The 27725-nt window shown below is 34.6% G+C and overlaps 1 protein-coding gene across 9 annotated transcripts in view; it reads left to right on the plus strand.

Moving 5' to 3' along the window:
* The window catches only part of LOC121384380 (nucleolysin TIA-1-like), a 172031-nt gene that overhangs the window by 40912 nt on the left and 103394 nt on the right, over nucleotides 1-27725 (plus strand). The window contains exon 1 of one of the 9 annotated variants that reach the window (XM_041514761.1): nucleotides 482-1038. The exons of 7 other annotated variants lie outside the window; for them this stretch is intronic. In XM_041514761.1, coding sequence (XP_041370695.1) covers nucleotides 976-1038 — 63 coding nt within the window. In that variant the 5' untranslated portion in view covers nucleotides 482-975. Of the gene's footprint in view, nucleotides 1-481; nucleotides 1039-27725 lie in introns of those variants that run through there. One more of the 9 variants, XM_041514762.1, reaches the window with a different exon arrangement.

The raw sequence follows: 27725 nt of genomic DNA on the forward strand, positions 1-27725 counted from the left end.
CATACACCATATATATATATATATATATATATATAATACATAAAGGGAAGTGATAGCATGATGCATTGCATTGTTTCCTGGTTCACTGCTAATGAATTGTTTCTGCCTTCCTATTGAGTGTTGGCCTCGAGCCAAAGACACATCTTGAGGCAGATCAAAGTGATTTCCACCTGTAATTACATATTACTTGATCTGCAGTCACTTGCACAGGTGAGAGCGAGTGAGCAGCCCGGTCGAGACATGAAATATTATAGCCGTCACTAACTTGTTTGATTGATTGAATTGAAATTGTAATGGACACTCCTACATCTATGATATTGGGCACACACATGTCATACATCGGCAAACAATAAGACCTTCTGCAGCATTATAGTATATTTAACCAATGAGTAGCTCGGCTCTTTTGTCTACTTTGTGGAAGAAAAAAACATAACTTTGAAAGGTAATTGTGTTTTGTGACACCGTCGGTGCGAGAGTGCCCGACAAAAGCATATTGAACACACTCTGGGGCTATCAATAGATTTTTGGTGACCGCTGAGCGTTTTAACTTGGTGACTGGTTGCGACAGCAGTAGCACACACTGAGGAATGATCGGAGCTGACGAGTCGTATTGCTCACTCACACACACACACAACAACACGACACTCTTAATGGACTAGGAGAACACAGGTCCAGTGATCACAGGAGCCAACCTAACTGTCGCCTGACTCTCTCTGTGTGTGTCTCCCCGCGCCCAGCCCCTCCAGTGGACCGCGACTCTCGAGTCTGGTGATCAGTGATTCCATCTCGGTACTCGCCGCCGCGTCGTCCATCTGCCTGTGTGCTGCTGCTGCCTGGCTGCTAATCAAGCGCTCGATACAACGTTGTCGCATCCTCTCTTTATCTCTCACTGTGGCTTTAGTTAGTGGATCCCCGATAACTGCACCGGTCGCCGTTCCATCCCCGACGATCAGACTTCGGCCTCGCGGTGTCAGGATGCATCCCTACTACTACGTTCAGTATATTCCCATTACTGTCAAACAGCCCGACATGGTCAATGTAAGTTCACCTTTTCACTATTTCACTTTTTATTTCATTTTAGTTTTTTGAAACTACGTATGTCTGTAGGAAGTTGTTTTATTCACTTTTATCTAATTTGGTTCTATGGTGTGTGTGTGTGGGTGTGGGTTTTTTTGTGTTTTTTTTAACTTTGATATTGCTTCAGTATTGACATGGCTCATCCGGTTTTGTTATGGATTGAAGAAATTTTATTTAATTCATCCATTGCCGTGAAATCACTATGCACCGCACAAATGTCTGGAAGTGATGTGTGTGATATTGGCTTGTGTGCATTGCGTACATGTACAGGTATAGATTATTTCTGATGGATGACATTTTGAATATTTACCAGTCTGCTGGTCGAGTCGGTTAATATCACTGTGGGTAAACTGGTAAATGCTGGGAATCGTTTCACATTGGAAATGCTTTTCATTTAAAAAAATGTTTGTAGCTTTAGAAATGGAACAAGTTTTTGAATTTTATATCAGTATGAAATAGTTATAAGCCTGTTGGATAATTTGTGTGAACGATTGTGTCATTACATGTAGTTGCGGACAGATACACCACATTTTGATTATGTGTTTGTCTATGGATACACCAAATAATTATGTGTAACTGTTTGGATAATACCACATTTTAATTATGTGTCCTTCAATGTATATGGATACACCACATTTTGATTCCATGTACGCCAATTGTATGGATATAACACATTTTGATTGTGAATTTGTGTAAAGATGCACTACATTTTGATCATGTGTATTTATGTATGGATACACCACATTTTGATTTGTGTGTGTTTATGTATAGAAAAAGTCCACATTTTGATTACTAGTAGTTGTGTATGGATACACCACACTTTGTTCAATTATGTGTATTTTGGTTGTGTATACTTGTACACGAATACGCTACATTTTGATTATATATGTTACAGGTGAATGTGTAATACATGAATAAACCAAATTTTAAATGAGTGATTCTGTGGATGCATCTCCTGTTTATTGTGTGTATTTGTCTTGTGTGTGTTAAGAATACATCTCAGTTTTAATCTGCATATGTATGTGTCCAAATATCTCATTTTGAATGTGTGGAGTATCTGCACGTCTTTAAAAAATAATAATAAAGAAAATCACTATAATAAAACTATTTAACAAACTGATGTTGTTCACAATTCATTATAGCTGGCAAGCTGTTTTTAGAAACCTGAATATTAAGACGTGCTGGTATTATCTGGGTTCTCTCCGAACCAAACTGTATATTGAGCAGTAGAACTAAATTGGATGCAGTTATAGTGTTTGCAGTTTTATATTCCTCCCGTGTTTTCTTGTTGTCTGGTTATTGAGGAATTGAATTTATTAAGGCGTAAAGCCAATACTATCTGATCATGGAAGAGGCACGGATAAAGAATGCTATGAAATCGTATTAAGTTTGTCAATGTTCATGACAGCTTTCTGATTTGTGTTAATTATCATCGCGGATTTAAGTGTTCAGTGCAGTTATGCCCAGAATGTACCACTTCATAGAAAATGATATTTTGTTCATGGCTGCCATAGAAATACTTACATAAGTAATCAGGACCATTCTTGTTTGGGGTCTTGCACAGTTAGTGCTGATTATATCTCTGTGTGGTATTCAGTGCGACTTCCCCTAGTGGAGATATTATATGGTGGACGTGCTCAAATGTTTGTCGGTTATTGTGCGGTATTTAATGGTCAATTCCAGTGCTATAATAAAAATTCGCTTTGCACAATATTATCTTAACTGATTACATTTACTGTCCGAATTGTCTAAAAATAACATTTCTGTCTTGTCATAGGTGAACGTATAACATAAAACTTAATTGATCGGGTCATTCACAAAGAACGTTCTCTTTCTTTTTGCTTAAAAAAAACCCCAATGTTAAAAATAGTGAGTGATTAGATTTGATGGTTGTTGGATGATTTTTGTTTTAGAATGATTGGTGAAAAAAAAGAAGAAAAAACATCGCCTGTCCAAATAATGGGTTGTGCACTGTATTACTGTTTTTTTATTATCCACTAGACAGAGTCTTTTATCAAGTAGGTTTTGTTTATATCAGCTGCAAAATAAGAATGTAAGTACAGCCAGATCTGATGAGGGGACAGTTGTATTAAGTCACCTTGTATTCTCTAGAATCGGTGAGTGTGTGACATAAATCTGCATCAGGCCCTAATCTTTACTGTTTTGCATTAATCATAGTTTGACACCCAATAGCCAATGTATTTTTTGTGCTGTGGTGTCGTTGAACAGTTATTCCTTCATTAACTCAGCTGTCATAATTGTGGGGTTTTACCAAAAGTTGGCTCAAAGTTAATGAGTTATTAACAGTAGTGAGAAGTCGATGTTGCCATAATATTTTAGACCTAATCCGATTTCAAAAGTAGAATTATATTACTATGCTTTGCCATACTAACAAAAAAACACCTGGTCTAGTTACCATGACCCCTGTCAAAATCTTAGTTCTGTATTGAGCCGACAACGCTGTTTACATGTCAGTATGTTTTTACTTTTCATAATTTTAGACAAAATATTCACTTTAAGGGGTTTTTGAAAAATCATAAAAAAATAAATGGTACCATTTGTTAAATATATGATACAAAAAATTAGTTGGATGTGTTATAATTACTGTATACGAAACCAATATGATGGTGTACTCAGTGACCCATCATCAACCTTAATTATTGGCTACTTGATGCTATCAATTTTTTGTCTCGTCTTTACAAAGTGAAAAGGCAGGATAATAGGTATTACTTTTCGATGGTGGGGGCGGCATCAACTTTTGCATCATTTTCTCTCATAGTATAAATCCTAGGTCAATCAAACTTGGTTTATAGTTGTACCTATTGATGTTCATCACGGTGCATCAAAAAGGTTTATGGTAGGCTAGACATCTAATTCTATGGAATTCTTGTTAAAGAAAATATTCAATTGGTTTATTTAAATTCTATTACTGAAAGCAAAAGTAGTTGATGACTAAACATTACAATTTAAACCATGTGTATATTTCAGAACGTTTCCAAATGAACACAAAACATAACAAAACATTACAAATGCACCGATTAATGTTCACTTCACCTACGTTTTTAAATCAAACTTCTCCACATTCTTCTAGGAAGAGGGAAGTCTGTTATACTTTTTTTCAGTTCTGCGTTAGGGCTTGCTGCATTAAGAAGCCAACTTTTGTTCTTGCTGAAGGTCAGATTAGCTATTGCGAGGATTCTGTAATTGTTTTTGTTTCACAGGTCTGGTTTAATAGTGGTTGAAATGCAAATGTCAGTAGCTTGGTCATCATTGTGTCATTTTTTTTCTTCCTGGCTGTCTGTGATTGATAATGCTTTATGTCCAGTGGACCGCTATAGGCCTGCCTTATGGCTGCATACCAAACATAAAAATAAATTGAATGTTTTCACATTATGAGGCGGTTACAACGTGTCATTGAAGGCAAGGACATTTGGTACTTTGTTTATGATCATCTTTATGTTATTTGAAGTTGTACCTAAATTCTCACACGGAAATTGTTGAAAATGTTGGTCATGTTTTGTTTGTTTTGTTTGGGTTTTTTAATTGACCATTTCTAGTATGCTTGCAGTGATGTAAAAGAAATATTGATGGGCACTATTTGAAGCAGCAACATTCTAAGAAAAACCTTAAACAAATGGAATGCAAGTTCATTAATTCATAAATTTATAAAAGTGCAATTTGAATCCCATTATGAAATTCTAGCCAGTGCACCAAGACTGGCATATCAAAGGCTGTGGTATGTACTACCCTGTGTGAGATGATGCCTATAAACGATCCCTTGCTGCTAATTGAAAAGAGTAGCCCATGAAGTGGTGACAGCGGGTTTCCTCTCTCAATATCTGTGTTATCCGTAACCATATGTTTGACGCCATATAACCGTAAATAAAATGTGTTGAGTGCCATGTTAAATAAAATATTTCCTTCCCATTATGCAGTGGATAATAATTATAAGTTAACAAAAACAAAGTCAACTAGGTACAGTAAACATTGCCAAATACTGACAACCTGTACAAGTATTCTGTTATTGCCTATTTTGATGTCTCATATATGAAAATATCCATTTGAGTTTTACATTGGTGTGGATATAAAAATACATTGCAGTAATTGTTCAACTTTATGCATATCATCACGCAACGCAGCATCGATCGGCATTTATTTACCAATGTTTGATATGTACACCATGTTGTTACTAAGCATATACATGTCTGCTTTTAATGTCTGCGGTTTGTAAAGTCTGGTGAATTGAGGCAGATAGTTCAGTAATAATTCATTTCCTTGTGCTTGACAAGATTTATTCAAATTTATTCCTTGCAATGCTGTACAATTTTCAGTTGACAAGCAGAATTGAATTTAATAGAGCTATTCCGGGGATTGCACAGACCTTGCTTAGTCCAGGGGGAAGTCGCATTCTACCACAAGTAAATGAAATGTGACAAATTATATTTATTTGTAAAATTAAAACACTAATGTATTTTTGTTTAAAAAAAAAAGTGTTATTAAATTGTAAAATTAGAGCATTTGTAAATTTTTTAAAAGAAGCAGACTGTTTTGTTGGTATAAGATGGTTATGGACTATTTTATTATTTATTTGTCGTCTACTCTAAAAAGCCATACTTTTGATACAAATAAATGTTTAAAGGCTGAATCAGATTTTATATAGATATATTTTGTTATTATACCTGATGGGTTTGCTTCAAAAAAATATTTTAAAATGTATATAAATTGAAATTGTTTGATCCTGGTTCTGTGGTTAAAATGAATATTAAAAACCCCATTGCAGTTCCACATGATTAAATTTGATCATTTTTGAAACGACCATTACCTCGGCTCACTTTACTCTGTTGGTCGTATCCAAATTTCTTAGACTGCATAGAGATCATTACTGAAAAGAACCATTGAATAGTGGCAATAAAAAGTGTTATAGCCGACTCGTGGAGTATGTAAATAGAGGCATGCAGGCCCTACATTACAGAGATTTAAGACCTATCAGTGCTCTCAATGGAAACAAGAGGAATCGCTGCTTTTCTTGTCCTCTATTAGTCTTCATGCAAATTCTCAAAATACAATTTTTATCTCGTTATTGAAAATCTATGGTTACTTTCATAATTCCATTTCCGTGTTTGCACTGACTGTTTGCACGAGCAGGCTATGAAAAGCTTGGTATTGTAATGGTTAATTGATTGTGTTATCTCATTTCCTCACAATCTTTTACACAATAGGTTATTGATGTTTTGTATAAAATATTTCTATCTGCAATGAGGTCAACACAACTTCATGATTTGGTTCACAGGCTTCACCAGTATTCGATCAGATATCTAATACAATATTATCATTAACTTAAAGGACTGCAGCAACATTGTCATATTTTTCATAAATATATATATATATTTAAGTACTTGTCTAGAACTATTTATGATTTTATTTGTTTCAGTATTTTATGTTGAAGGTAACTGAAATTTGTATAAAAAGAACCTCGAAAGTTATACTTTTCATTTGTGCTATATTGTCGCAATATAGGGTGTGTATAATGTATTTGTATGTTTTAGGTAATCACCTAGTTTAAATCTGTTTAATAATTTAACTAAAATAAGAATTTAAATAGGTGGTAACTTACTATTTATTAAAAATATTTAAGTAAATTGTAATTCATTGTTTCAGATATGAAATGCAACCTATCGTAAAATTTCAGTAAACTGGAACTTGAGATATTCTTTAAATAAATTCACATTTGATTTAATTGAACAGTTAAACATCTGTATACATTAATTATGAATTTTGTGTTTGGTAACCACATTACTTATGTAGGATTGCATACCGAGTACCGTGACACTGTCTAATATTTCTGGTAGCGTATGTATCCGTAAGCTCTTACTATGTGCTAGACGGTGGCTGTACGAGCATGTTCGTGACAATAATACAATGTTAACAGTAGTTTGCATGTGAAAACTAGAAACTAGTGTTTCTGTTTTGGCTTGTTGCCATGGTGGTTATTGTCTCTATTGAAAGTAAAGATAATATCCCAGCATGCATGCACTTTTGTTTCCTTCACACAGTTCTCTCAACCGTTATACACACGGGTGTATAATGTATGTCGCAGTTTTTCCTTCTCCCCACTCGATTCAGCTATTGATGTTCACGGCTTGTCCTAAATATTTGCTTCCTATACTCTATCTGTCAAATGAAGCATTGCTATTAAGAATTAATGTTTGAACAACAATAGATGCCTTTATGGCTTCAGTGTCATTTCTCTAAGGATTAAACACTTGATGAGGGATTCATTTTATTCAGGAAAAGTGTCTGCTGGCTATGGAGAAATCCAATATTTTGTTTTGAAAGATGGAAGTGCCATATAGATATATAATGATTGTACCATAGTATGTTAGTTGGTAGGAGTGGTTAAATGAATATTTTTCATCAGTATGGTGTGTGTGTATGTATATACCGTATATCTTCGCCTGTAAGTCGATCTCGGCTATAAGTCGAGTCCCTAATTTCAAGCCCTGAAAACGTATTTTTTTATTGACCCGTTTATAAGTCGACCCATGAAAAACTACTTATAAATATTGAAATATTTCTTATTTTCAGCACATGAGAACAATAATATTTGAACAAAAGAAAATTATTTTACAAACTTCGGTTTTCACGTTTTGTACATCGCAATATAATCAGACTATTCCAATCAAACTATCATTATTACATAGCATCAGAACGAAATATTCCCTTAGTAGAGAGTGAAAGCTGTTTGACTGTTACTGTATAGTACTGTACAGATGGTTTTGTGCACAGACAACAACTTTATTTATAAACACTGACAACAGATCACTACGATAAAACTGAAAGTATCACGTTTTGCCGCCATATTAATACATGTAAGGAGGATAACTCTGGAAAGTACACTGGTTTTTGTACCAAATGATGTGTGTCCCTATTGCTCTAGATAGTGAACTGCAGAGATCAGTCTATTTTAAGGGAAAGCTCAGTAATATTCATGAAGTTAATCACCGCCAAAAACATTGTTTGAACAACCATTAATGCCAGTGACCAGATTTCAAAATAAACTCAGGCAACAGGTAGTTAGTATTGTTTACATTTTTACTATTAGTGATGACTGTTAATTTAACTAAGTGGACTGTTGTCTTGGCATGTGAGTGAGATCGTACGACTTTTCGCATAACCAAAACCGTTCTAATGCCAAAAAAAAAAGGTTATAAAAAATAAATGTGTCAAATTAACATATTTGAGTATAAATACATGGCATACTTCAACAATAAAACTTGTAAAATAATCCCCAAAACAGTAATATTTTTTGGTGAAATTTTTTTACCCTCTTATAAGTCGACCCCCCAAGTTGTAAAATAATTTTTGGGTGAAAAAAATTCGACTTATAGGCGAAGATATACGGTGTATATATATATATATATATATATATATATATATATATATATATATATATATACACCCAGAAGGTTAAAATCTAACCAAAGAAAGAAATAATTTAAATAGTGAATTTCAATGGGGGTTTGAATTCAGTTATGAAATTCTCACTGAGTCATGTGTAAGTACTTACACCGACATGACTGTAGGGGACATTTTGTTAAGTATTGCATCGTGATTCACTTTGCAAGTTTCAGAGATTGTTACATAAAAAAATATTAAACAAGCTATGTGAGAGACCATTTATATCACATGTGTTACATACAGAAAACTAAATGAGTTGGTTGAGAAACCGTTTATATTATGAGTGTGTTTTCAATTGCATATCATGTACGAAAGCGGGCGATGTACAGTTGTAGTATAACTGTTCTTTTAAAGGAGGGAATACAGTATTCTGTTCATTAGAATACACATTGATACAGAATCTGACAAGTACTTCCAGCATATCTCGATGAGACATGAAGATGCACAGAGCTTAAATTAAAACAGGGAAGATGACGCCACTTTCCAAAATGATCTGAAATGGTGGTCGTCAGATTTAACTTTTTTATCAATGAAGCTTTTCATTTCTACAGCACACATTTCTCAATGAAATTAACACAAACACTACTATAACCAGAACTCACCCTGTCCATTGCCAAATTAGCCAGCTGCTTATTTTTTTATGCAAAGTGTCTGCAACATTTAATCTTTGGCTACAAAAATATTCCTTAAATTAACCACATTTTAATAATTTTCAAGGAAATTCTCTATATAACTGAAAATTAACTAAACCAAACTGTGTTCCAGAGTGAGCCCTGTATAACCATATTAAGGCTAATAAAATATATGCAGAGTCATATAGAATGGCACTTTGAATCAACTGATTGGAGGTCAATACCTCGCTAAAGACATAATTCACATTGTGGTTTACCCAATAATAAATCATGCGCATCTCTTCGACTGCAGTGTAATAAACAATACTAAAATGTTATGCAGAAGTTTGCTAATCAAGATATTAAAAAAAAGTTCTTTGCTCTATCTTTGTACTCATTCTCTTTCATGACATTTTCTCATGGCAAGATGCAGTTCATTTGAAACTCTTCATCTTTGTGGACCATGCATTTGGGTTATTTCTCATTCCAACCAATAATTATATACGTGTTAAGCTGTTTTGTGGATGTGTGGTGGAGAATAAATCCAAGAATCATAATTGTTATTCGGAAATAATAGCATATGCTGACATCTGGTTTCATCTCTAACAATGATATAATTACCAAATTACCATCATAGATTTCACGCATGCATGTGTCACAATGTGCTAACTGTAGTTGTGCATACATACTTTGCCAATGACGATAAAGCTGTGTGCATGAATATCTCAATTGTTGCAGCGTTTTAATTACGGTCTTGCACTGATGTGAAATATGGATCAATCTTTTACCATAAACAAAATCAGGCGAGCTGAAGATCACTGTCCTGAAATGGTGCCCAGGCGAGTTATCACATGAAGTTTGAAATAACATTTATAAATATTTTTGTTGTAAGTCGATAAATTTCCATTCTCCTATAACTTTCCAGACCACAATTGAGGGGAGCAAGTGTGATCATTCACCTTTCCTGGTGAAGACCGAAAAGCAGATTACAAATGTTGAACAATAGGCTCTTATAGTCCATCCCACAGGGAACACCTTTTTTCATGCTATGAAATTTAATACAAGTTATTTATTTCTGAGCCGATTGTTTACTAAATTGGACACAAAAATAGAATTTGTTTTGTTATTTCCAAAACACTTGCTTTTCTTCTTACGTCAAACAAAACTGAAATTATTTACCAAAAACATTTTTATTGGAGGATGGGACGGACTATAGATTAGTAACTGTCATGTTCAGCGACTGAGTTAATAGGAAATTTGTTCTAATCAAAGAACTCTCAACATCTTTGTACTAACAAACAAAAGTTTTTTTGTAGTGCAATCAATTTAAATTCATGATATATTGTTTAAACAATCACTTTGTTATTATATAATGTTCAGTTTCCTCATCCCTTTCATCTAGTTGATTCTTTTTTAAATCAACTTTTCCTTGTCAGTTATGATGTATAATCTTTATTATTATTATTATTATTTAAGTCACTATAAAGGTATATACATATCTGATAGATGTTTAATAAAAACTAATAGTCTAATGATAGATCCACTGGTAAAAATAGTTTTTCAAGTTAAAAGAAACCAAATTTTATAAAGGTAACAAAACCAATAACTTAATTTCTTATAACATTGGACAAATATTAGTAGTATGCCTACAAGATGCACTATATCATTGCTAAACACTGATATTTAAAATAAAACCAAGCAAACTGATTGAACTAAAAACAAAAATTGTAAACAGAAATAATTGGAAAATATGAGTTTAAAATTCATAGTTAGTTTCAAATTTTGTAAGCTCATTCAATCATTGTTGTGTTTAAAAAACCCAGGAATGTGATAAATTATCTTCCACGACATCACTAAGGGAAAAATAGCATTAGCAAATAACTGGTTTTGTGGTTTTATAAAGAGTAAAATGCACATGTATTTAGTGTAATGGCATGGTCTAGTGGAAAAAGATGCAATTATCTAGTTATTAATAAAATATGACTCGTGATGTTTGTGCTACAGTAGTCATTTTAATGTAAAAAAATAAAAATAATAATAATACACTGGTAATAATATATTGTAGGTTAGAATAATAATATTTATATACAAGTATGACATGATTTTCTTTTTCCTCCATTAGCAAATATTAATCCTAACAATAAATTATGAAAGCTAATGGATAACAGTATACAAATCTTTCTGACATTAGCATTTGTGAATGTCAGTTAATTATTAATGTAGGAAAAGTCGTGTTTCATTTTTATGGGATGAGTAATGAGCATGGCCATTAGAAAGGGAGGTGTTGCTCTCTAATAATTTATGAAGAGATAATTAAGTGTAAGGTATAATATTATTTCAGTATGCCGACTAGAACACTGAATTGTTGGTCATTAATTAATCATGCTGTCAGTGAAGTATCCTGTGAGGTCACTCAAGCCATTGAAGTCATATTAATCTAGTAATGAAATATTTGTGACAGCAATCAGTAAATTAAAATATTTGTGTCGCAGTATGCCTGTTAGTCAGCTTGTAAGAAATAAGTTTTAGTAAATAAAAAATGCTTTGGGGAGCCAGGTTTTCCCCACTGCCCAACTCCATTCCCCACTCAAAAAAACAAAAAACAAAATATATATATATATAATAAACTAAAATAAATAAATTCTCCTGCATTAATGTATAGTTGTAGTACTTGAATTTGAATTCAAGGAGCATAAAGAAACTGAACACCGAAGAAAAAGAATTTCACACCATAGGCTGTTACAAAAGTAATACATGGAAGCAGTGTATTTGTGCATGCAGAAAGTGTCAAAGTATGTACTTTTATAGGGTGTAGGAATGGTTCACCATGTCCATTGCCAAACTGACCAATTGCTAAAAAAATTTTTTTTACACTAAATGACTACAACATTTAGTCTTTGGGCTAATAAAAGTTTCCTTAAATTAACCATATTTTAATAATTTTCAAGGAAATGCTCTATTTATCTGAAAATTGGCTAAACCAAAATTTGTTCCATTGGTGGATATGCAAAACGGGCAGCTTGATTAATTGTATTACACAATTCTACATTTCATAAATTGCTGTTTTATTTCCCTTCTCACCAGTTACGGGTAATTTGTATGCTTTTTTCAGTCTTGTCCTTTTTAAGTATCATATCTGTGTGTGTGTTTGAAACATGAAGTATTATGTCTGTTGGGAAGAATAATTGCTGGGGGTGGAGGGAAGGAATTAGGGTCATGTTACCACTTGTATTTCAATACTGATATTTCAATACTGGTTAAAATGCCTTCTGCGACCGTTATTCAAACCACTTCTGACTTATTTTTTATTTTTCACAGCAGTGCGTAACGGCAAAGGTTAATTCTGTTTAGGTTTAGCGAAAATACTTAAATATGAATTTCATTCTTAGTGAGTCATACTATTTGAAGGTAAACTAATCCATTATGGGTGGTGTGAAACGGTCGATGACTTTGTGAAAGGAACAGGTCCTTTTAGTACTCCGTGCACTGTCAAGCGAGAGTTACTATTGTCCCGGAAATGAATAGGCAGTTCTCCAGGTGGATTTGAACCTTATGAGAAAATCTCTGTCTTCTATCTCCACACTGTGGGCTTTTTTTTGTGGATCGTATACCATTGAATCGGGTCCACGGCTCTTGTATAGGGCCCACTCTGAAGACCAGTTGTAAAATTCTTAATCCATATATACGGACAGAAAGCCTGTATTAATAATATATTTTAATCTTATTTTGGTGGATGACATTGGCTTGTTTCTTTGAATGCTGTGTATATTTTTTTCTTCAAAGGTTCATTTATATCAAGAAGATTAATGTGCCTTTTAAGACTAGTGTATATATAAAAAATTAGTTTACTTTAACTTGATCTATATATTAACCATAGTTAAGTGGGTTTTTTTTAAATAATGTATTTATTCCCCTTTTTGTTCCACCATTTCATTTTTCAAACTGATAATTTGTGAATAATGATATTTTTGTAAAATGCATGATGACTGACATATTTCCCAAAACAAAGATCAGATAATTTCAAAACATTTTTAAATCTATAAGTGGTAATCTCATCATATAAGTACTATTGTTTAAAACAGATAAAATATACATTTGCTACTTTAAGTACACATTACACATAATTCAAACATCTGAACTTAGGGAGTTTAAATTTCTTTGAAACCAGTTTTCTACTTAATGTTAATAGAAAACTAAAACGCTCCTTCTATAAATGACCTTAAATGTAAAGGACTCCTGCTACTTGATTATGACTAAATTGTTTTGGCAACAGGTTTCTTTTCATAAACCATGTGTTGCACGGAAAGGAAAGCCACGTAATAAGAATAAAAAATGTGTCACGTTATTTATTGAAAGGGGGATTTTGGGGGTGGGGGGGGTGATTTCATTTATGGTGCATGTGTGCTTATTACAGCAATTATCCCAGAACAAGTTTGCCCTTTTAAATTGTCTTGAAAAAGAATAATTTTATGTGATAAGTATATTTTTTTCATATTTTTTTTCCCACTCATCATTTTCAAGTACATGTATAAGTTTATCTGAAAATTTCAGCATGTCATGTCCGTGACAGCTTATCCCATATTAGACTTTTATTGCTGGTTGCAATTGATTTTTCTTTTTATAAGGATTTTATGGTTGATCTCTCTCCAGTCTTTGGGTCCATATATCCATCTGTCGACATTACAAAATCTTTATTATCTGCCTACCCAAAATTCCTAACAATTCTGCCAGCTATTATTACAAACAACAAAACTAATAATATTAATTAAAAATAAGTGTTTCGTTTGGTCAAAGTTTAACTTTAAAATGAAAAGAAGAAACACTGACAAAAACAGACAAATGCACACACACATACATAAAAAGAAAGAAAAAAAAAGATGGAGACAGCATGGTTATATATTGTATTATTTAGGTTTTCATAATACTTCAGTTTATCGCTCATTGTATATAATAATCCCTATTAGTGAATACACAGTGGCAGGATCTAGCTCACTCGGTAAAGTGCTCACCTGAGGAGTTTTGGTCGCAGGATCAAACCATCTCAGTGGACCCATTCTCTGATTTGTCTTTCCCCAATCCAACCAGTACCCTACGTCTGATACATCAAAGGCTATTACATGTGCTGTCCTATCCCCAATCTAACCAGTACCCTACATCTGATACATCAAAGGCTATGACATGTGCTGTCCTATCCCCAATCTAACCAGTACCCTACGTCTGATACATCAAAGGCTATGACATGTGCTGTCCTATCCCCAATCTAACCAGTACCCTACGTCTGATACATCAAAGGCTATTACATGTGCTGTCCTATCCCCAATCTAACCAGTACCCTACGTCTGATACATCAAAGGCTATGACATGTGCTGTCCTATCCCCAATCTAACCAGTACCCTACGTCTGATACATCAAAGGCTATGACATGTGCTGTCCTATCCCCAATCTAACCAGTACCCTACGTCTGATACATCAAAGGCTATGACATGTGCTGTCCTATCCCCAATCTAACCAGTACCCTACGTCTGATACATCAAAGGCTATGACATGTGCTGTCCTATCCATGGAAAAGTGCATATAAAAGATTGCTTGCTGCTAATGTTGCAGGTTTTCTTCCAGATGAGACCACGAATCAAAATACCAAATGTTTGACATTCAGTAGCCAATTATTAATAAATAAGTGTGCTCTAGTGGTATTGTTAAACAAGAAGTATGGACAAAAAACTTACTGGTTCTGCCTTCTCGAGCTAAAGCTGGAGGGCATTGAGATAGTGAAAATTGGCTTTATTGATAAATATTTGGAAAAGTGTTCAATTGATGGGCATTAAGAAAGATTATACATCTAGACTTATTGATCCGGCCAATTGCTGCTCAAAGAACATACTGCCAAAGATGAGCCATCTATTGAGTTAGGAAGATGGTCACTTATACAATGGAATATTTAGTTCCTAAATTAGTTATGAAATACACACTCTTGTTGCAGTGCTGTGCTGTAACTGGCAGCAGATGTGAATTGAAATAGCCTGTGGTAGCCATCATGGGCAGTGTGTTTCCGCACTGAAGCAATTGTGTTGGATATATCGCTAATTAATTACTGGTCCCAATTCACACGCACATGTTACTTGAATAATTAATGTGGTAAGCACGACGGGAGAATAAACACCACAGTTATCGGAATTCTGTTGCTCTGTTATTAATGTACTTGTATGTTTACATTTATTCATTATGCGAAATGTGAAAACTACTTTCTCTGGATGAAAAATTTGATAACAATACAATTTTGTTTTTGTTTTAAATTAAAGGCTAAAATTGAAATGTCTTAGGAAACTTGACGATTCGTTGTGCATCCATCACACCGTGTCTCACCTGACCCTGCCAGTAGCATTTGGCTATCAATTTATTGTATTAATCATTACACACATTTATACTCCACCCTAATCCAGAATTCTTCAATAGATCTGATGTAATTTGACAGTCACAAATATATATAAAAAAAAACCCCAAAAAACATTGAACATAGCATTAGTATGTGTTTGGAATTGTGTGTCTGACAGCTGTTGCAAAGCATACATATACATATATATAATTACACATTATCAAACACATCCATATTTCACTGCATAGGGTTTTTCACATAGCCACAGTTCATTGCATACAATTTTAAGCATACAATCACAAGCGTATTCATTACGCAGTACATGGTTGCAGACACAATCCAGTATTGAATGCATACAGTTTCGGACATCCACAATTAATTGTACATCGTTTTATGCTAGGGTCAGACTACCAACTGCCAGCACAAAGTTGGCCAACTTACTGTTCTCATGACTTATGCAACTGTTTAGTTACTAGTCTGAGCGCTCTTACAACTATTCTCCTGGTATAACCCATTAATTGTTAATCTGAGTGCACCCGTTGTAAGTCGGGAGTTGGCGAAATTATAACGTTACCATCGAGTTGGCCAACTTTGTTGTGACCAATGACAGTCTGAGCCTAGCATTAGACTTATCTACCATACCCACTGGACCCATTGGCAGCAACTCTATGACTACAAAAAGGAGGAAAGCACGTGGTTATATATATACATACAGGACTGTTAAAAAGTATTCCTGGGTTTAATATCATTGGGGGTGGTGGGGGGGGAGGGGGGGGACATAGCCCAGTGGTAAAGTGCTATTTTGATGTGCGGTCGGTGTAGGATCCAGCCAGTGCACGACAACTGGTATATCAAAGGCCATGGTATGTGCTATCCTGACTGGAAAAATGTTGCGGGTTTCCTTTCTGAGACTGTCAAAATTACCAAATGTTTGACATCCAATAGCCGATTATTAATAAATCAATGTGCTCTAGTGGTGTCTTTAAACAAAGTAAACTTTTTTCTTTGTTATTTTTGGTGGTTGGGTGTATTATTGTGTTAGTCCTATTACTGAGTAATCCTGTTTGCCATATATAACTGGAAATACCAATACTTTTATTGTGGGTTTTTTTCTTTTCTCTAATTGTACCATAGCTGTCCCATGGGGGTGGTTTAAACCACTAATGATACTAGGAAGGGATGGGTAAACAGCTATTAATGACATGCCAGTAATATAAGGCCATTATGAATTATATGAAAGGTCAAACCAGATGGTTCTAAACAAGCTGAGTGTTCGGAGAAAGCCGTTTGTGGCAGGCATTGACTACTTGGAGTAAAATACTTCCTCAATTTCCGTCGTTTCCCAGCTTGTGTATCAAAGATATGTAATAAATGGTGTGTGGGTTTTTTGGTGTTCTGTTGTTCGTCTGAAGCGATCAATGGTTAAAAAGAAACCCTGGATTGGAGGATTAAGTAACGGAGAATATTCAGGGCTCGTGAATAATTAATGTGTTCATGCATCCACATGTTCGAGTGCATTGCTTTCTCCGAACACTCAGCTTGTTTACTAAATGTAAGACATGACTTAAACAACTATGGTACTGTTTTAATGATGAATCTGTCTTAAGATCGCAAGGATTATTCATAAAACTGATAACTCAAAGCAGATAATCCTTTGGCCATCACACTATCTTTAAAACGTAGCAATTATGAGCAAAATATTGTGTTTAAAAATGGACATTTTAGCGGGACTTTTATGTTAATGTAATTTAATTTGAACTATTTGTCAGTGTACCAGGTAGTATTGTGTTAAAACATGTATGGGGTACCACTAAAATTAGCATACAATTTTCGTACCATCATAAAAAGAGATCATTATGAAGGGTGAGCTGATGCATTTATATTTACCGGTATGATGTATATGTTGACAGAAAGGTTGTATGTAGTGGATTTATCACAGGTGCTAGCATAATCATCTTTTGGCTTGATTTTGGTTTTATGTAAACTTCTCAAGCAGACTATCTTCAAATTATTAATGCGGGGACCAGATGTCTGGTTGTTGTTTTTCATTAAATGATCTATAAAGATTATATAATTATACTTATTAATTATTAAAATTTACACATTGTATACCAAAAAACCCCGTTTTAAACGTATATTACCAGTATGTACCAGACATTATTGTTGTACATTGATATCATAGAGCAGTCTTTTTAAATTGGTATCCCTTTTATTATGCAAACTATTAATGTTCTTCATTTCCTTTACCATAATAAATTAAATCTGTATGGTCAAAATCATTTGTAATAAAATTTTAATAGCCTGCAGGAAATCGTATTTGCAGGCAGCAGTTGAATAAAAAGCATTGTGATACAGTGGCGATGGAGAGTGATAGTGCTATCTGGAATAACAATGAGCCCATCAAATAACCGTTTAATCCAGGTGTCAGCTACATATTGTAACTGGGCATTGTTGTCATGGCTTCCATACTAGGATTTCTCCAATAGATTATTGTCCATTGTGGAGAGAATGCAGCTATAATGCTGTACACAAAACCAGTATTGGTGGTAACCAACAGGCGTTATGCATACGCCTCAAATTAAATCTGTTTAATGCTGCATCAGTTTTCCCTAATCGTTTTTCCTATTTGATGAGCAATAACCTATGTCTTTTCATACAGCGGTTCATTTTGCTTCTTTCTACATTCACTGTTCCACAAAATTAATACTTGTAGGACAGAAGTGTGTACACCTTCTCTTGTGCATGGTGGTTTGTACCAACAAAGATTTATCCAGGCGTTCTATGGGTCCGAACATAGGCTCCTTCCCAAAAGGATGGGCCACTGAAAATTCCCATTTTTTATGTTAAAATGCCGAATATATATATATATATATATGAAGAGTGTCATTGCAAAACGCGATAAACGCCATATTAAAAACAATTGTGCGAACACCACTCAGACACTGTTCATTTAATTATGTCTGTTCTAATACATTAATTTAACAGTGGTGCACTGCATCATTCAGTGGCCTGAAAAAATAGTCCAAGTATCATTTACTGGTGCTGATTTTCCCAATCCCACCAGACATGGGACTCTGGTGACAAATCCTAAATAAATCCCTGTCCAAATCATTTGTTTTACCAGGCTTTTCTTTTCTTAGTGGAAGAAGGTATTGTAAACAAAAAACTCTTATAACCTATTGTGCTTTTGGCAGATATGTTAGTACTGAATTTAATTATTTCGACAGAACAGTTCTTACCAATTATGTTGGCTACAAATTCTGAGTAGGAGTCTGTAAACACTATGTACTCTTATTTGGAGAAAATTAGCACTGAAAGTTTGGATCTAAGTCGTATCTAGATGAAATTCAGGCCTTGAAGTTTAAAATCTGTTTTAATTTGAAATGTGGTAAAAAGAAACGGATAATTTCGGGGTAAAATTCACATTACGGCTGAAATCGGTTTAAAGTTGAAATTAATTCTTCTGTGTGAAGAGTGTGATATCTGGCTCAGTCGGTAGAGTGCTCATGTTGTAGGGTTGGGGCGGGACGTAGCCCAGTGGTAAAGTGCTTGCTTGATGCGCGGTCAGTCTAGAATCGATCCTTGTCGGTGGGCCATTCTCTCATGTAGTTTTTACCCTCACAGGTGGAGGTGGGACAAAACCTAGTGGTAAATGATGAGCCTGATGAGCGGTCTGTCTAGGATCGATACCCATCGGTGGGCACATTGGATTATTTCTCGTTCCAGCCAGTGCACCACGACTGGTATATCAAAGGCTGTGGTAGGGTGCTGTCCTATCTATGGGATGGTACATATAAAAGATCCCTTGTTTCTAGTGGAAAAATGCAACAGGTTTCCTATCTAAGACTATGTCAGAATTATCGAATGCTTGGTAACCAATAGCTCATGGTTAATAAATCAATGTACTTTAATAGTTTCATTAAACAAAACAAAGTAACTTTTTTATTATTATAAACATCTTGTGTGAGGACAAAATTTTGACTATATGGCTAAATGGTTGTCTTACCTGCAGACATTTTAAGTGTTTAAGACCACATGTAGTTCGATTACCTGGTGATCTTGAGGATCGTGTTAATGTCACTATCCGTCAATAATTGATCATCTTACAAATGCAGTCAATTTGCTCTTCCACTGTTCATTTGAACAGATGCTGATCTGCAGGTCACGGAGGCTGCTAACATTGTGAAATACTTGAAACAGTGTTTTATCATATATTCATGATTGAGGTTAAGTAAAATATTCCATCAAATAGCCATGGTTAATTGGGCTATACAGTGAAACACCTCAAAACCAGATCCTCTGTAAACCAAAATTCCCTCAAAACCGGATATTTTCCACGGTCCCTTTTTCAAAAATCAATAAAGAATTTAACGTCTCTAAACTGGATACCTCTTTATAACTGGACATTTTACTTGGTCCAGAGAGTGTCCGGATTAGACGGGTTTCACTGTATTTAGTTGTGTAGAATAGGATAGGAAAGCATAGCATAGAGGTGGTACCATTTTTTTTAGTTACCTACCAATCCTACTGGAGGGGACTAGGTCTGAGGCCCAATTCACTAAACTCACACAACTTTGCGATCTCGCAGTGCCATGCTAAAAGACTTGCAAAGAGGATATTTTGTTGTAAGAGATCTTTGTGAATTAGGCCCCTGGCTCCGTATTCATAAACGTACATAAGTCAGTGTATGATACTTATCTATGTACTTTAAGTATGTATTAAGTATCATACATTGACTTAAGTGTGTTTATGAATACGGAGCCTGGTCTCCATGTCTGTCAATCTGTCCAACATACAATACAGTTTTTTGGACTTGTTGTTTTTTTGTGTTTGTTTTTTGTTTTTTTGCAATAGCTCAAGATATTGAGCTGAAATTTTGTGTATATCTTTATCATGTAGGGTTACAGACCAAGTTTGAATTTCATTGGGATTTGTCCATTATAGTGTCCAAGAATTTAACTGTTACTGACAGTCAGTCATATATTATATTATCTGTTTGTATATTAAACGAACAATATTCTGCTAGTAAATTTGATCAATAACAGCAAGTTGTCACTTATTTCTTTTTTATAGTATCAATATGCATACTATGTTAGGCTGGTAATTTAGTATGAGAAACTATTCCACATAAGCAGACATGTCTCCAGTTGTAGTCAATTGGTAATTAATTATATTGGCATTTAGGTAGGAATGTCCTTTATTGTCAAGTTTCTGGTAATAATGTAATTAGCAATTACCATAAGACAGCCGGCGCTTGCCCGTATGTGGCCTTTTAACTTCATTCTGGCTCAAATTTGTCTCCATTCTTCAGTTATTGTAACACTTGTGAGTGAAAACACTTTTGTATTACCATAGCAGCTAGGCAAGACAGAACATACACAGAAAAGGAAAGGAAAGGAATGTTTTTTAAAATTAAGTTAAATGTTTAGGTGTTTTTTTTTATAATGCAACTCGAGTACATTGATTTATCAATCATCCTCTATTTAACATTTGTTAAATTCTTGACATGTAGTTTAAGAGAAAACCCGCTGTATTTTTCCATTTACAAGGAATCTTTTATGTGTACTTTCCCAAAGACAGGATAGCACATACCACATAGTTGATATACAAGTTGTGGAGCACTGGTTGGGATGGGTGAAAAACTTACTAGGGAATGGGTCTACCGAGAGGATTCAATCCTACCCAAGCACTCAAGGTGATCACTCTACCAACTGAGCTAGTTATTTTGACTCTTGGTCTAGAGTAAGAAAGGAAACCTGCTTTCTGCCACATAACCTACGCTACCCAAAGAAGGAAGGGATGTTGTAGATGAAGGTACCCATATATGGCTTTCTGCCAGAAAGTAATTTGAGGGTATGTAATGAAGACAAAACCGATCTAGTTAGTTGTGGGTTTCCAATCTTTTGAAATTTGGACATTGCCTTTCATGTACTTTAACAATTCTCTTACTATAAACTTTCTAAGAATTATAAAAATAATCCATTGATTTGCAAGATTTTAGGGTACGTAATTTTACCCTTTGTACCCTCTGACAGAAACCCTGCCGTAGGCAGCCCTTGATGTACTAGTATTGGATCTGTCTTTGAAACAGCAATCTACCAGTGTGCACATTCAAATCTACTATGATGAAATCACAAAACTATTAAACATTATTTTTTAGATTAAAGTAGGGATAGGGGGGAGGTATTAATGTTGGCATAGTTCTAAATATAATACATTATTGATTTGATTTCTTTGTGTCAGTAGTACTTTATAGCTGTTACTAATTTGGAAACACTACCAAGTTACGTGACAAGCTGTGACCATATGTCTTTGTATGGAATGAATGGTCTGCCCAGGCTCTGAACATCCATTGTGTTTCAGCTCCATTTGGCTGTTGTACAGTTTGCATTCGTCTCATGCACTGGCTATAAAACTACCTGTAAGTACCGCTCACAGTATTGTTAACAGGTGTTCTACCCTCACAACAAGAAACAGTGCATAAAGCTTTTCGTGGTTGATAATGGTAAATCAATTGGAAGTGTTGAATAAGAATGTGCCACATGAATGTTTCACTAGGTCTTTAACAGTTTGCAATACCAAATTTAGGTCATGATCAGTTAGCAAAGGCACAATTAAAATAATGTGACTTTGAAGTGTATGATGATTAAACAAATGTAGTTAAAACTCGTGTTTTTAAAAAATGTTGATAACTTTAATTTATATCTCCATTATTAGATTTAGCGTTTAATTAACAATGGACTGAGAAACCTGTTCAAATTTGATAGCTTGCTGAAGAAACGAAATTAAAAATTTTTGTTTAGCGACACCACTAGAGCACATTGATTAATCATCAGATTTCAAACATTTTGTAAAAAAATGTTTACAAGACAGAGAGGAAACCTGTTATTTTTTTCCATGAGCAACAAGGTATCTTTTATATTATGCACCTTTCCCTAGACAGGTCAATACAATTCTTTTGATTATCCAGTTGTAAGGCACTTATTGGACAGGGCAGGGCTTCTAGATTATGGTAGCCCCACTCCCATGGCTAGTGATATTCAATGTTGGGCTAGTAAATATCTACTGTCATGCCCAATGGCTAAAGAATTGTTTTGGGGTCAAATGTTGCAGTTAAGTCTGTTTTGTAAATATAAATATCCTGACCCCATCCCTACCCTCTATGTTAGTGTTTTTAATCTTTATCTCTCTCTTTAGGTGACACATCTGATTATTACTATATTTAGTAAAATTGTATTAACTTAAAAGTAAACTAGGGCTAGTGAATCTTTAATCGTGCCTAGTTAAATTTTTAAAATCACTTATCCCATGGATAGTGTATTTAAAAAATTTTCTAGAAGCCCTGCAGGGGGGAACCCAAACAGAGAATAAGTCCACTGAGGAGGTTAGATCCTGCAATACAAGCATCTCAGTTTCTTGTACTGTTCAATTTTGGAAATCCAATCATTTTGAAAGTGCAAGATACTACAGCAGGAAATAATTTGTACTCAAAATTTCGATTGGCGACACATTTAAGCATTGTGTTATGATTCCTGTAACTATTTGTGACACAGTATAAATAGAGAATAATACATAGTGGCTGTTACGAGATTATAAAATGTTTTATAAAATGTATCTAACAAGCAAAATCGAGTTTGATATGTTTTTAAGTGAGTTGTAAGATAAATGGCATATAATAGACGTAAACGTATTATTCTATTTTTTATATGCCCTTGCACTTATGCATCACAGACAAATGATTGTCAGGTTAACTATATGTCAGTGTAATTGATTTCGGTCATGCAGTTTTTTGATTGGATATATGGCACTGGTGACCTGGTCATCACCTAGGCGTAGCCAGTCGTATGTCTTGAAATTGTTAACACACGTACATGTGTTAACAAGTATGTATTACCTAAAATAACGAATGATGTTCTCACCAACGGGTGTGTAAGAAAATAAGTTATCATATACAGTTGTGGTATATGCTGTCATGTGTGAAAAAGTACATCTTTCTACTAATAGAAAAGGTTACCTGTGTGATGGCAATTTACTTTTCCTATACCATTGTGATCCCATTGATTAAACAGTGAGCTAAACATAAATTTTACTTTCTGAAATGTGTTTTCATTCAATTTCTACCACTTTCTAAAATATTGAATGTCATGTTGGTTTTGTGTTTTTAATGGTGGGTTTTTTTTTTTGTTTTTTTTGTTTGTTAAACTTCTTTTTTTATATATCACACCACTGAAGCATAGATCTTGTAGGACATCAGCAAGTTGGACAAGCAGTTCTAATGACACGCAAGGGCATGAATAATTAATGGTTAATTTCCCCAACGTACTAGATATTTTGCAGTTTACTAATCTAAGAGTGGTATTACCCGTGGTTTGAAGACATGCAAGTTCCTTGCTGTCAGCTAAGTTGTTCCCTTGTGGTTACACTCTGGGCATGATTAAATAATTTATTAACTTTCTACGGTGGTCAGTGAACAACAATTAGTTTAATACTCGAGTTATTTCCACTGTCTGTGTATTTGAATAACCTCAAAGGAAAACATCCTTCTGCTTCTTCTTTTTTTTAAATGGGATGGTCTTAACAATAAATTATGATCTCCTTATCACTAATTAGTCTTATTAAAATTAACCTTTGTTCTTCAGAAACGACTTTCATTAAAAATGTTTGATGTACTCTGGAAATGTGCCCTAGGAATGGAACAAGATCATAACAGTCTACATTCTATTTGTATTAATTATAAACAGACGGCATTGGTTATTTAAAACTTGTTCCAATTAGTATTGGATTCAGAGGATATCAAAACGCCAACTGTGTTTGATGCTGTAATGCTGCTAAGCACTGGTAGACCTATGAATGACCAGCGGTGTGTGTGTGTTACCAGCAGCCAGAGTCCTGAGGTATTAGAGCTTCTGGCAAGGCATTAGTATTGTAATCAAGCACCTGTACGCGATTGAGAAACAAAGCAATCCCCAGTCTTGCAGCCAGCTGCAATTTGAAATCAATTTTCAACCATCCCAGGACTACTCAATATGGGTAATTTGCAACATAGTGTGGCCCAAGGGGTGCAATTTTCTGAACAAATGCTTCATGGTAGCAGTTAGAGGCTGGATAGAACAGTCCATAGTGATCAATTATTGCCTCACGATGCTGTAAATAATACACAGATATACTGTCAGTTCTAACAACCTTCCATTTGTTCCTTTCTTGGGCGGGCTGAAATTAAATTAATCTAGATAAACAGCAGTTCTAATCCCAGAGTGTCAAACAGAAGAGCTGAACATTCAGTCAGTGTTCCGAAGCAATGAAGTAGAAATCGGTGGAAAGTTTCAAGTTTTTATTTTATTTATTTATTTATTTAAAATTCTGCTGTGCATTGATAACAAATACACCAGTTTGCTTTACATTACATTGCACTCTGTAATGATTAATATGTCTGAAAAACATCATCACTATCAAAAATGGGTTTTTTAAAGGTTTCTTGAACACCAATTTAAATAATGATTTAAATGCATGGCATGCAGAGCCTATAATTTTTGCATCAATCCCGATGACTTTTTCTTTAAAGAAAAAAAAAGTAATGCATGTTTGTACTTAAAATGTTTTTTGCAGTTGTAATTTAACCACAGAAATTACATAGAATGAATGAATGAATGAATGTTTAACGACACCTTAGGTGTGAGACAAATGTAAAACTACACATAGATGCAAATAGTTAATAGCTTTTATCCTGCAACCACCGCTTCTATGACAGTATATGATGACAGATAAAGCAGGATATGACTTTTGACATCACACAATGTGGCTGAAATAACAAAAATGATAGCTTTTCCCCTTAATTTTTATGGTCTAGAGGATAAAGATAATAACTAGTTAATGACATCAGATATCTGCTTTATCCTGTTCAGGCCAAATGAGAAATTCCGCTCGGCAGACCATCGCAGAATTTCCCATGCTTACCTTCAGAGGATAAAGCAGATATCCGACGTCATTAACTAGCTATTCTGTATTTAAAATAAAAAATAAAAAATAGCATGCTGTCATTAAGGTAGTTCAACTGCTTAATATATTTAATCTACACTTAAGTGCTGATATACAGGCATTTGTTGTCTTACTTTTAGCAACTACTAAAAGATATATGTATTACACTAACGAGATAAATAAGTAAAAAAAAAAAAAAACCCAACTAATTAACAAATGTAATATTAGTAGTAGCAGTGTTTGGTACACTGGCACGATGGGATGTTAAGAGACAAGTGGTTCTTTTGCCAGCCAATAAGCAACGGTCTAAACTGGTTTATATACAAGATTAAATGACTTTATTTTTAATGTGATTGAAACATATTTGTGCAGTTGTCAGAAAAACTATTGCATGGATTTTAGTATTTATTCGCCCAAAAGAAGTGCTTTTCTGCAAATTTTTAAAAATAACTACTCATTTGATCTTATAGCAATAAAGAGCTTTTTGACCTAGTGTGTAAAATACTGTTTTACTACTCGCATCGAAAAGAGTAGGTATAAAGAAAAATTATTTCATTTAAAAAAAAAAAATAATAATGTTTTGTCATATCATTAAAACTAGGCCTTAATTGGGCAGAAGTACACATATCTTGTTCTCATTCCAGCCAGTGCACCACAACTGGTACATCAAAGGTTGTGGTATGTTCTGTCCTGTTTGTGGGGTGGTACATATAAAAGATCCCATACTACTAATGGAAAAATGTAGCAGGTTTCCTCTCTTTGACTATGTCAAAGTTACCAAATGTTTGACATCCAATAGCTGATGATTAATAACTTAATGTGCTCTAGTGGTGTCATTAAACAAAACAAACTTTAACATATTTTGTTTTTAAAATATTTCATCAATTTCTTTAGCTAATCTATTTTCATTTTGAAATATTTGTGCTTGAAAAAGTTAGGTCTGGCCAGGCTTGTCAATGTAATACTAATTAATAATTCAATTTGTCCTTTTTACATTACACCAGGGATCAGAAGGCTTTCATTATTTTCACCTGATTGATTCCATTGTCTTCACTCAGAATTAATGAAAATCTCAGTAAATTGATTAGCAACACTGTACATAGGATACTAATTTTGGTATCATTTTAGTTGGTTTGCATAAGACAGGTATCATAATAAGTTGGGAATGGTTGTTTAAGTGTTATAGAAATTTCTAGGTGAAGAATGTCCAAAACAATCATTCTTGAGCAAATAGCGTTTAAAAAAAAACTTTCTTTGGTTTCCATATGAAGAAACAATTTGTTTTCATTTAGTTTCTGTATAAACTTGCACCTATATATACTTGCAGCTAATATAGTTAAAAATATCAGCTATGTCAGTTGTTTTTGCATGAAACAACAACTTGTAACATGCAGTTTGCAACAGTGTCTTATTTAAATGTAGGTTTACGTGGTAAATTAAGAAAGAAAGAAAGAAATGTTTTATTTAACGACGCACTCAACACATTTTATTTACGGTTATATGGCGTCAGACATATGGTTAAGGACCACACAGATTTTGAGAGGAAACCTGCTGTCGCCACTACATGGGCTACTCTTTCCGATTAGCAGCAAGGGATCTTTTATTTGCGCTTCCCACAGGCAGGATAGCACAAACCATGGCCTTTGTTGAACCAGTTATGGATCACTGGTCGGTACAAGTGGTTTACACCTACCCATTGAGCCTTGTGGAGCACTCACTCAGGGTTTGGAGTCGGTATCTTGATTAAAAATTCCATACCTCGACTAGGATCCAAACCCAGTACCTACCAGCCTGTAGACCGATGACCTAACCACGATGAAACTGAGGCCGGTCCTGGTAAATTAAGATGCACACAATTTATGTATTAATACAGTGCTTTACCAATACATACATGGCCCCCTCTCCCTTCCAAAACAACAGCTGCCAACCCCTCACACCAAAACAGCAACTTCTGCCCCCCCCCCCCCAAAAAAAAACACCCCCCCCCCCAAAAAAAAACAACTAACCAACCCCCGCCCCCCCACAACAGCAAAAACCCACAAACCAATGAAAAAATTTCCTTGTCAAGTGTTATTTGGTAATCGCTGATTGTGTTAGCACTTTGTATTCAGTGTACAACAAAACTGAGTTGAAAGTGAATTAACAATACTTCTAACACAGATGATTGCCTGGTCCACGCACAGTTGCTGACCACTGCTGCCGCTGGTCACTTGCTGTCAATTCCGCATGCT

Source organism: Gigantopelta aegis, chromosome 10, assembly GCF_016097555.1.
Source record: "Gigantopelta aegis isolate Gae_Host chromosome 10, Gae_host_genome, whole genome shotgun sequence".
Classification (NCBI taxonomy): domain Eukaryota; kingdom Metazoa; phylum Mollusca; class Gastropoda; order Neomphalida; family Peltospiridae; genus Gigantopelta; species Gigantopelta aegis.